The 12,396-nt window shown below is 40.1% G+C and overlaps 1 protein-coding gene across 1 annotated transcript; it reads left to right on the forward strand.

Moving 5' to 3' along the window:
• Positions 1-361: 361 nt before the first annotated feature.
• Positions 362-9,000, forward strand: pex3 (peroxisomal biogenesis factor 3). Its single transcript, XM_020659152.3, has 12 exons — positions 362-581; positions 1,933-2,064; positions 2,220-2,301; positions 2,502-2,545; positions 2,636-2,757; positions 2,954-3,020; positions 3,140-3,194; positions 3,462-3,600; positions 3,680-3,750; positions 3,850-3,972; positions 4,716-4,812; positions 5,589-9,000. Exons 1-12 carry the CDS (start codon positions 509-511, stop codon positions 5,670-5,672), a joined length of 1,089 nt encoding a protein of 362 aa, XP_020514808.2. The 5' UTR covers positions 362-508; the 3' UTR covers positions 5,673-9,000.
• The last annotated feature ends 3,396 nt before the right edge of the window (positions 9,001-12,396 follow it).

A 12,396-nucleotide genomic window follows, 5' to 3' on the forward strand; every position in this document is an offset into this window, starting at 1 on the left:
TTTATTTATTTATACATTATTGTATGCATTTCTCCCAACATTTATTTATTTATTAATTAATTAATTAATTAATTAATTTATACTTATACTGACTATACTAGTCATTTTTTGTCCCTCATAGTGTCCTGGAGAGATATATCAAAATATAAATATCTCTGCCTATCATATAAACGGACAGACTATGGCTGCGCAAACTACATGTACTAAAATTCTAAAAAGACAAATAAATGGTTTTATTCTGGAGAAAAACAACCGGAACTTCTATAACTCACTATGCGCCACTTGACGGAAACACTTTAGCACTTCTGACAGTTCTCACCCAAACGGGGGCGTGGTCACTCTGGCGAGCCGGAAGTGACGTTAGACTGCTCCTGTGCATGCTAACACGGAGTAGCCCGAAAGTCTTCAGATGAAATGTCCGTGAAATAGTTATCACGAAGTTCAAAGTACGGAGTGGTGTTTTTTTTTTTTTTTTAGTTTAAGTTTCTAAACTTCTCGGTCTACAAAGATGTTTTCATCTGTGTGGAATTTTATTAAACGTCACAAAAGGAAATTTATTTTCACCGGAGCTTTTATCGGAGGTGAGTTCCTGTTAGCTTCTGTTAGCTTCTTGAGCTAGCTGGTAACTTAGCAACACGTTGGACCTTCCTGAGAATATGTCATATTTATCATTATTTACTTTATTAAAACAGGCCGGAATCATCCCAAAGACTCAAATCTGTTAAACCCTTTTAACTGAACTCATTTTAATTCAGGCTTTTTAAACAAACAGCTGATCTTTAAACTGACAGAAAGTTCAATGAGGTTCGGCCTTCCACCCAAAACACATTAAACACATTAAACACATTAAACACATTAAACACATTAAACACATTAAACACATTAAACTGCTATCATCATAACAACAGGTTAATAATGCATTAAACTTAAATACTGACCTGCTGTGATGGAGATTTCTCCCAGGTGGTTTAATACAAACTGAAAGGTGTTTTATCTTGTCTTATATTTAATTGCTTTACAAACAGTATTTAGTATTTTTTATCTTTGCATTTATTAGATGTTTGGAGGGTTTTATTGTGAAAATGTGTTTTATCTTTGCATTTATTAGATGTTTGGAGGGTTTTATTGTGAAAAGGTGAAGGTATGCACATCCTTCCTCTTAATGCATAATGCTGGATTTCAAAGTTAAACTCAGAACAGTTATTTTTTCAAATCACTTAATTGCTTTTTCTTAATTATTGTTGTAACCAGGACTTTTCGCCTACATGGAAAAACACTGATTTAGACATTTGGGGCTTTATAGAAGTAGAGCTGGAGAACTTGGATCATATCTCCATGATCTTCAGCTGAATGACAGTAAATGGACTTAAAGTTGTTTAGCTCTTTTCTAGTCTTTAACACTGCAGGTCACACCTCCACATTCACACACTGATGGTAGAGGCTGCCGAGTAAAAAGTCCATCAGAAGTAACTAATCCATTCATACACCACTGATGAAGCAGAGGGAGCAACTTGGGGTAGCTGGATATTTTTTGAGCTGGAAACTGGGAGGAACTTCAGAAGCCAGTAGAGTTAAAAATCCAACATGATGGCTACATGCATCAACAGTAAAGTTTAAGATGTGACTGTTGTGTTTAGTAGCAGTTTAGTCCTTTTTTTGTCTAATTAAATCAATCACACCGATAGTATCGTATCTGTGGACGAGTTGTCGTGTTATTTTTCGTACAAAACTAAAACGTACTGTGTTGTTATCGACACATATCAGCTAACAAAACACAGGTTACTCGTGGAGGTGACCATGCAGCTCGTCCAACTTGTTGCCAACCAACATCTGGGACGTGGTAAACTCGGGTGTGACATCTTTTCCAGCTCGATATATATCGCCTTGCCCTACTTAGTACTGCATCTTATGTCCGTCTTCTCGATCCCTCAGGAGTGTACTTTCTGGGTAAGTATGCTCAGAAGAAGATCGGGGATATCCAGGAGAAGGAGGCGACGGAGTACATCGCTCAGGCCAGACGACAGTTCCACTTTGAAAGCAACCAGAGGACGTGCAACATGACGGGTAACGCCTTCACCTCCGAAGACGATCAATGCTTTTAATATCCCTGAATGAGTTATTTTATTATAAGTCACTGATGCTCTGCAAAGTAAATGTTTAGAATGAATCTCTGCTCATGTCGGCACAAATCATTTAAACTGTGTTCGTTCTGTTTGCAGTGCTGTCCATGCTCCCTCCACTAAAAGAAGCCATCATCAATCAACTCAACTCAGAAAGTCTCACAGCACTACTAAAGACCAAGTGAGTCTGAACGTCTTTCCCTCTTGGATTCAATCAGTCAAACAATCTATCCTCTGACATGTCGTAGATTTAATATCTGACTTTGTCTACGTTGTTTTTAATGTTCCTGTTTTACTAAACATCTTTGTTGTGTTCACCTGAGAATAATATGTGTATTGTAATATGTGGATCAATAAAGGAAATCTTCTTCTGACTTACAGACCAGCCAACAAGCTTGAAGTCTGGGAAGACTTAAAGATCATCAGTAAGTTCTGCTCTGTTCAAGCAGATGAAATGCTAACTTTTTAACAACATATTTGATCACAAACGTTGTGTGTCTTGTTGTGTGGGTCAGGTTTCACCCGCACCATCGTCGGGGTGTACAGCACCTGCATGCTGGTGGTTCTCCTCAGAGTCCAGCTGAACATCATCGGAGGATACCTGTACCTGGACAACTCTGTGGGCAAGAGCGCAATGGTGAGGACGCACGACATGTACGAGCTTCTGTCCCTGATACAACCTGTGGTTCAACCCAAATACTTCTCTGTTTGGACACTGAGTTATAACCAAGACAAAATACTTGAAAGGGAAGAAGAGATCCTGGATAATCATGCCAAACTGTAAAACCAGAGAATATTAAGTGTGTTTGATTGTCTCTGTTATTTCCTGTCAGACTCCTCTGGCTCCTCCAGACGTCCAGCAGCAGTACCTGTCCAGCATCCAGCACCTTCTGGGAGACGGTAGGATGATGGACACACACACACACAGCTCTGTAAAACACTGTTCACCTCTGTCTGTCTGTAAGTCTGTGTAACATCACCTCTGACTGCTGTGTGTGTGTGTGTGCGTGTGTGTCCAGGTTTGACAGAGTTGATGACGGTCGTGAAGAGAGCAGTTCAGAACTCACTGGGAGGGTGAGTGTCCGTAACTCGTCATTATTCACATTTTCATCCAAAAAAAACCTTCATGTTGGAAACAAGTTCCAGGAGCTACACGGGACATTTTCAAATCGCAACCGACTTTCTGAAACAAACGACAACTTTGATTTATAACATGTTGAACGGGAGAAAAAGGAGCAAACATTGTCTTTTTTAAAAAAAAGTTTTTGCTGAATAAGAGACTTTTAAAGGATCAAAGACCGATCAGAGTAGCTGTCATGTGACTCTGTGTTGTGCCGTCAGCATGTCTCTGAAGCAGAGTCTGTCTCTGCTGGAGTTGGAGCAGCAGCTCAGTTGGATCAGGGCGGAGGTGGAGGCGGGATCAGAGCGGCCGCTGTCCTGGTACATGCTGGCTGACGACGAGAACACGCTCGCCGATCAGGTAAACAGAAACGTGAACATGTTCACAGATATTTAAAAAAAATCACCCGAGTATATGATGTATATCGTCTCCTCTTCAGGCCTGTGGGCTGACAGAAAACGACGCCGTGACCATCAGACTGTTAAACGAGACGAGAGACATGTTGGACAGGTAGAAGTCACACCTGTGTGTTTGTTTGATTTCACACCCGTTGACTTGTTTTCTGTTTTTGTGACTCTGATGTGTGTTGTTTTTTTTTTCGGTCTTCAGCCCAGACTTCGGCACCGTCCTCAGCACCTGTTTGAACCGAGGCTTCTCTCGTCTTCTGGACAACCTGGCCGAGTTCTTCCGCCCGCCTCCTGGTGACTCCTCCCCTGAGTCCGCACCTGACAGGTGAGCCACTTAACCATCGAGACAACATTTACTGATGATGCTTACAGCTGATTGTGTCTTGAGTTAAACAAAGAAATGAATGCAGACTCTTTTTAAATCCTTTAAAAACACTCCAGAACACTCTCTCTCTCCCTCTCTCTCTATCTTCTCCTTCTCTCTCTACATCTCTCCCTCTCTCTCTCTCTCTCCCTCTCTCTCTATCTTGTCCTTCTCTCTCTCTCTCTCTACCTCTCCCTCTCCCTCTCTCTCTCTCTCTCTCTCCCTCTCTCTCTATCTTCTCCTTCTCTCTCCCTCTACCTCTCCCTCTCTCTCCCTCTCTCTCTCTCCCCCTCTCTCTGTCTTCTCTCTCTCTCTCTCCCTCGCTCTCTATCTTGTCCTTCTCTCTCTCTCTCTCTACCTCTCCCTCTCTCTCTCCCTCTCTCTCTCCCTCTCTATCTTCTCCTTCTCTCTCTCTCTCTCTCTCTCTCTCCCTCTCTCTCTATCTTCTCCTTCTCTCTCTCTCTCTACCTCTCCCTCTCTCTCCCTCTCTCTCGCTCTCTCTCCCTCTCTCTATCTTCTTCCTCTCTCTCTCCCTCCCTCTCTCTCTCCCACTCTTTCTCTCTCCCTCTCTCTGTCTCTCTCTCTCTGTCTCTCTGTCTCCCTGATTTCTCTGCTGTTACGTTTCTCTAATAAAGGTATAAAAAGTGTGTGTGTGTGTGTGTGTGTGTGTGTGTGTGTGTGTGTGTGTGTGTGTGTGTTTCCAGTCTGTCTGCGGTCAGTCTTCCGCTGGCAAAGATCATCCCCATCATGAACGGTCAGATCAACACCATCTGCAGCGAGACTCCCAGTCACTTTGTTCAGGTGAGAGCCGACAGATCTTGATTTTGATGTTGTTCATGGTTTTCTGCTCGGTCCGCTGCTAAATAAACAAAAGACAAACAAACATCAAACAGGTCAGGTTGCACTTGTTTGTCGCGTGTTTGGCTGCACACATCGGCAAAGTCCACACTGCAGATCGATAATGAAACAAAAGACGGCACAAAGAGTTGTTTTTCAATACCTGTCGCTGCTGTCCTTTCAGATACAATATTTCAGTTTGAATGCTTTGAGTACGATATATTCATTATACTTATCAAGTGTGTTACGACCCTGGCTCAGGGGAAGAAACGTAAAAGAGTCTAAAACATTCTGCTCAAAGAAAAGAAAAAGTTGTGGCTGAAGCCGTCCTTCTGATCCTGGCTGCAGATTTAGAGAGAAGGGGGAGGAGCTTGACTCAGGCTTTTGTGGCCAGCCCACAGTGAGGAGTGATGATCCTTTTTGTAATCCACATAGCGACCTCTGCTGGTGACAGAGAATTTCTAGTGTAATTCAACGATATGCAAAAGAAATGCTTTTGCCCTGGTAAATAAATCTCTTAATATCAGCGATAAAATTAGCTACAACCGATAGTCGCTTGATATGCTAATATCGGCGGATATTATCTACTGGCAGATTAATCGGTCAAGCTCTAATCTGATGAAAGTTTTAGAATAAAACAAAACAACGTCCTGATGGCAACAGAGAAACTTCACTTCAAAAACAATATGGAGACTAATGATGATCTTTCTGTTCACACTTCTCTGTCATCATCTAACCAGGACCTGCTGATGAACGACCAGGTGAAGGAGTTTGCCGCCAACGTCTACGAGACCTTCAGCACGCCGCAGGAGCTGCAGAAATAAAACAACAGCATGAGCATGAGGAGGAGGAGGAGGAGGAGGAGGAGGAGAGGGATGAAAACAGAAATGATACAAGCCTCTGGACTGTGACTCCCTCCTTCATTTTCCATGAGACACTTTCCTCCTCCGCATCCCGCAGACTTCTCGCTTCGTGACGGATAATATTTGAGGGAGAAATGACCACGACATATCTGCATCTGGAGAGTGTGTCACTCTGTGAACAGCGCCATCATAGATTCATAAACTGCTGCAGAGAGACGCGACTCTCTGGGTGTCTCCCTGGGACAACTGCATCTTGGGAACTGGAGTCTTGTTTGACCTGGTGATGTAGTCTGTACCCCAGAGAGAAAGGAGAGATGCACAGAGTTCTGTGAAGGAGTATTCAGGAATGGTTAAACACGTGGAGGCATCGTCAGCTCATCACAGATTTTAGGAGTTTTTTTCCCCCCCCTGTTTTCCTCGAGCAGTGGTGAGTGTTTTATACTTTCTGTTCTCTCTGCACCTTGGCTGAAGGGTTGGTGTTTATATTTTCACAAGTGTATCAAGGTCTGTAGGGGGTGTCGTGCTTAAAAATTGTGATTATGATTGTAAATAAGAATCTGTTCTTAATGACCTGCCTGGTTAAATAAAGGTAAAAATAAAATTATTTTTAAGGGGGGCTTAAACACCAATATTTATGGTTATTAAATTTATTCTTTTCCTTGTCAAGATCACAAAAAATATGAAGTATTTGTTTAATTTTAGCAACACTACAGATTCTAAAAATCCAACAATCAAGAGAAACAATATGAAGCAGCTGATGTAAGGACGTTGAGCACAGCTGATGCCACTCATTGGATGAAAAGTCAAAGGTATTAAGAATTAAGAGGACCTTCAGTGGTTCAGTGTTATCTAAACGATCTGGTTCGACAGCAGTTACGTGATTCATTCTTTTCAAAACATCCATAGATCTAAAAATATGACATACAGACTTTCAAATAGAAAATAAAAACACAAAGTTCTGATTTAGGATCTCATAGTTTCTAAGAACCAGTTTTTATTGTATTTCCTGTTTTGCCCACAAGGTGTCACTCTTCTTCAGCTGTAGTGAGGGCTTCGTCCTAAATGTTTTCTCCTGCTTAAGTCACAGGAAACAACAAGGAGGATAATGGCCTAACACTCTTCCTTGCACCAAAAATAGCTCTAAAATGTTGTGGTTATTTCCCTCACAAGTGGAAAAGAACAATGTCTGAGAATGAAAACGTTTAATGTGCAGTACAGTGGGTTTCCCCCCCGGGTCTTTATGTTTGATGCTTTTCAAGATTTCTGTGACTTCTCCAAAAGTTGAAGCTATTTGAGGTTTATTCTGTGGGTGAAATCTCACAAGTGTTATCAGAAGAGCCGAGAAATCTGATACGGGTTCCTAATTTACCCAGACGGTTCTCTGAGCTGCTGCTGCTGCATGTTGTCCAAATCTTAGCAAATCAGGTGTGATGAACTTATCACACAGATTAGATACTCACCTCTATGATTCTGTATTCAGTATCTGAAGGCGGAGGATTGCATCCTGCTATCAGAAGTGTTCTGTTTTTACTTCTGTAGTATGAATTCTATCGTCTACTAGAGTTTCAGCAACCTCAACGAGCGTAGCTTTCCGTCACGTGACCGGCATGGAGACTTGGAGCGCAAAAAGAGTTTGGGAAAGTAGCGTCCACCATTGATCAATATGTAGAGCTGCAGCGGGGGCTTTGTAATTTTCCATCACTTCAAAACGTTGCATGTTTACATCACCAGACAACCACAGAAAAACAGATTATAAAAAATCAACAACTATGAGATTTTGGCCAGACTGACCTTTATACCGCACACGGGGCACCATTTAAATCGCTAGAATCTTAATTTTAGTGATGTTTACTTGTATTTACTGGAGAATCCTTCAACTTAAGCTGCTGCAGGATGACAGTCTACTAAAGTATAAACAGCTTTATGTATTTTGAATGTGTCAGTTTGGAAAGTGAAGGGCAAGAAATTCATCTTCAAAGCATCAGTGAGTGCTAATTAGCTAACATTAGCTAGTTAACGATCGCATCAGGATCACTGTCAGCTGTCAGTCAATGTTCTGTGGTAGCAGTTTGTTTCCTAAATTGACAGCGTAGCATCTAATAGTGTTAATCCACAAGCTCCTCCTCCTCCCCATGTTTTCTTTCTCAGATTAATTTCTGTAGAAGAACAACCCGGGCTCGTTCCCTCGTCGGTTAGTTCATCCAATTGAACAACAACCGTCTTATAACCGGTTAAAACACAAAGGTAACTTCTCCATAGCATGTTGTCTGCAGGTAAACAGTTTGTGCGGCGAGTAAAAGAGGCGTTAAACATCCGCTAAAAAGCAATCCTGGAAGTCATCAAATGACGATTTAGCTTCAACTAATTTCTATAATCAGATATCAGCATGCAAGTGGAGCTAAAAATCTACTGTTAGGTGTCGTTTCTCAAGTTGGTGGTCGGACTTTAAACGATGGCAATGCACGGACCAGAAGCCCTTAACGCTTATAGAGATACTTACGGAGCACAGAGAGAGGGATTTAATTAACTAAGAGATTTTAGTGAAAGATCAGAGCTAGTGAGACGATATGGAGGACGGTTTAATCATGACTCCCTCCACTCATGTCTTTTTTTAATCAATATTTTCACATCAATCAAAACACAGACACCGATAAGATTACAGCGTTTATACAAGTAACCAGAGCGTTACTTTTTTTACTGACAAATCAAACACTAATCAAGCTTTGGCTCATATTTTTTTTGGCCTCTCAGTTAGTGTTATATAAACATTGGTGGGAAGAGAAGTTAGGTTTTTCTTTTTCTATAACTGACAGCCTCTTCAATGAATACTAAGCTCTAACAGTTTCATTCAGCTGATGCTTTATCTGTCATGGTCGATGTATTCAGTTCACTTTTGTTTCTAGAGAGGGGGGAAAAAACACCTCGTAAAGTCCTCTGATTGGTCAGTCAGGTCCACAAATAAATAAAGGAAAGCCAATTTTTGAACGTCAAAGAAAATGTTTGTACAGCTGTGTTTGCCTCTGGACTTCACCAGAAACCAGGAGGAGAAAAGGCGAGTGGAGCTCTTCCTGTCTGTCCCATGTCTGTGGGTGTCAGAGCAGGTGTTCGCCTCCTCGGCACATCAGGTGACTGTTGAGCTCGCTTCCCTGCATCATACAGGAGAGAATGTAAACCTCTGTATATGATCAAAGATTTCATGTTCTTTTGAAGCACGACTTCCTGAATGACAGCTGAAATGTATGTTTGTAGCAAATTACTGAAGAGATAATAAACCTAAATTGTGATTTCATATACATTTTTGTAGTTTTTATGTTTCCTTTATTCTTCAAACTGCAATGCTTCATCAGGTAGCAGTGAGACTATTGTGTCAATAGGGGGCAGAAGAAAACAGCAGAAGAAGATAAGATCCAACTGATTGGAAAATACTGGTCTTGGAAAAACATTCACTGTGTTGTGAAAAACTCTGACTCATAACACACCGTGGGGATTAAGTCATCTCTTGATTACTGATTAATGAATTTAGATAAGATGGTATTTTTCCAAAACAGAGATATGGCATTTCACAATAAAGCCCACACTGTACATTTCCAAAGACAAATCAGTTTTTTTCCCTCAGTTTAGTGTTTATGGAGAAGAAGATTAGAGATGAACACAAGGGCTCCTATTTTAGGATCAGGACTTCATTTATTACATCCTGTTATTTAACAGATCTGAACCTGGGCCGCCCGATTGGAGGACCATAGCCTCCATATGGGGCGCACGCACTAACCACTGAGCCACCAGCACCCCACTGCTGCATCTTTGAATGTCTCGTTTCACTCTACCAACTCTCAGACAGCTCAGCTGACGAGTCCAAAGTAATATCCACCTTATGACATCACACATTGACCTTACGACATCACACATTGACCTTATGACATCACACTTTGACCTTTGTTAGCGTTCCTTTGAGCTGTTTGATGTCAGTTTGGGATCCCTAACCACTTCCTGTTTCTGTGTTTAAGTTCATGCCATAACCTTACTTTCAGCTTAAGACAGTTCAAAATAAAAGCCCAAAAAATGTTATTTGTAAATTCAAAACATGCGATTAAAAATGCGATTCATTGCAATTAACTCTTGACATTTTTAATCACAATTAACTTTTGTAATCATCTGACTGCCCTCGTAAATTATTCTGAAATGAACAATTATTACATCAACATGTTGGCCTCATGTTGTGCATCATGATTTGACTTGCAGTGTCTCAAACATTTAGCTAAGTTGTCCCCAAAACTTTCCAGTTACCTGACACGTCGGGTTAAGGCATGAAAGCATCGTTAGTATGAATCTCTGGGAGGTTTCACATCCTCTTGAGGGCACATCTTTATAAGATTCTGAATATATTTTAGATGTAGTAATGATCAATTTGTAAGGCAAAATAAATCTGTACCAGCAGTTAACACTTTTCATATGTCTTAAAGTGGACATCTTATCCTCCTTCTCCACTTTTTTTCAAACAGTCCCCTGTGGTCTAAATGAAACATCTGTGCTGTGCTTTGGTCAAAATATAACATGAATCAAGCACCAGAGGAGGTTTGTGACCCTGTACAAACCAGCTCTCAGAACACTCCGTTTTGCTGTGTGTGTCTCTTTAAATGCAATAAGCCCCGCCCCCTGAGTTTTCCCGGTAGACATCACTCCTCTGTAGAGAGAATAAAAATGGCAGACCTGTGCAAAAGTTTTGTTCTAGGCTGGGGGTGGAGTCCATGGGTAGAGATACCAGGGGAGGGGATATATATATATTTTTTTTTACCAGAATCCCACTGTGACATCACAAGGAGAGCACATTTGAAACAGAGCATTTTTCTCTGTGTTGTAAGACTTATGCAGACCACAAACAAAGGACTGGATGGGTTTATTTCACATTTTGTGGGTCGGTAGACACTCAGGTTACTCAAATATATGTTCAAAAACACTGAAGAAGTGGATTTTTCATAATACATCCCCTTTAAAGTCCAGTTAAAAGTCTTTGAATTATGTCCCAGATAAATATAAAAGTGAATAATGTCACTTAAGGTACTTTTTAATAGCTGTATGATTTTACTGAATTCAGAGGAATAAATCTTACTGCTACAACATCCCGCAGATTTTCCCACATAACCGTGATTTAGCATGATGTATTCGACAAACCAAAGTTGATATCGCTTTGAAGGTTGAAGATAAGACGAAGCTGTTGGAAAAAAAACAAATATCTTAAGCACTGAAACCAAAAGCTGACATCACAGCCGAGAGGTGGAAGGAGCCTTTAAAACATTGCTCAATCATCAGCCTGATTAAGTTATTATATTTCAGGCAAACACATTTAAAATCAAACTGTAACTTAAGACAAGTACATGAGAATCGGGGAGTGGATGTACGTGCGTCGGTGTGTGTAATGGGACACATAATGACATTCATTCTGTTTCTGGTTGAGTGTGACTCAAAGATGACGTCATCTAATTCACGGACCCCGTCTGATATTTACCTAATAAGGACAGTAGGTTTTCTGGTTGGGTGGATGCATTGAATGGTTAAAAAACACATAACTGAACTGCTGTCCTGTGTTATCAGAGGCACATTTAGGACTTTCTTCAAATCTTCACGTGTTTAAATCTGAATAACTAAGATTGAATTCTGAGTTGGTAGGAGTCTAAACATCTTGATTTACTGTCATGAAGAGGAAGGATCATTTACTGTAAGTGATGTGACGTAAGTTTCTTAAATACAGTGTCAGCACTGAGTCCTGTGTGCTGACGCCGGTGTTCAACCGGATAATAAAAGACAACACATTAAAACAAAAGCTGTAATATTATAAAACATGTCTTCATGCTGTTAAAAAAAACAATTTTTGAAGTGTTAATATCCTTCAGCAATGCTTAATCAGGAAAGATGTTTCCTAATCTATTTATAAAAGTCCCAAGTTTTCCTTTCAGATAACTAGAAGAGACAGAAGAAAACACTCAATATTCTTAGTTTTTACTATAAAAATATGTTTTTATAACAAAGGACTTCACTTTCAGACCGCTATATAATAATAGCTTTATTTTATAATATAACAAGATATATATATAACAAGTTACAAATCTTCTTTGCGAAAGAAAACAGAAACACAAAGCAAAGGTGAAAAATAAATATGTTAAAAAAGGGTTAAAAGGACAATTTAAGTGATTTAAAGTTAAGGAAAAGGTCTTTCATAAAAGCAGAAGATAAAAAAAGTTGAAAAACAATACAGATAAACTCCCATTTCCTCAGACAGTAAAAAGGTGCAGAGCTGTTTTTAAAGAAGCCAGATTAAAAATACTGCTAAAGGATAATAAAGAAAATAGATAGTTTAGGTAGGTTGTAAGAAGTTAAGATAATGATGTGTAAGAAATTCATATTTTTCAAGCAAAGATTGGCTGTTAAATGTTTTTAAAATGTGACAATACTTTAGAATCTGAAACCAAAAAATACTATTGGACGTCTGTCACATTTACAAAAACATGGAGGCTGGCTTTTAATGTGTTCAGACATTGTCACAAATTGAATCTGTTATGGTAAATGGAAAAATGGACTTGAGATTTTAAAGCGCTTTTCTAGTCTTCTGACTACTCAAATTGCTTTTACACTGCAGGTCTCACCTACACATTCACACACTGAGGACAAAGGTTGATATGTAAAGTGTCCA

Source organism: Labrus bergylta, chromosome 15 (genome assembly GCF_963930695.1).
Source record: "Labrus bergylta chromosome 15, fLabBer1.1, whole genome shotgun sequence".
NCBI lineage: Eukaryota > Metazoa > Chordata > Actinopteri > Labriformes > Labridae > Labrus > Labrus bergylta.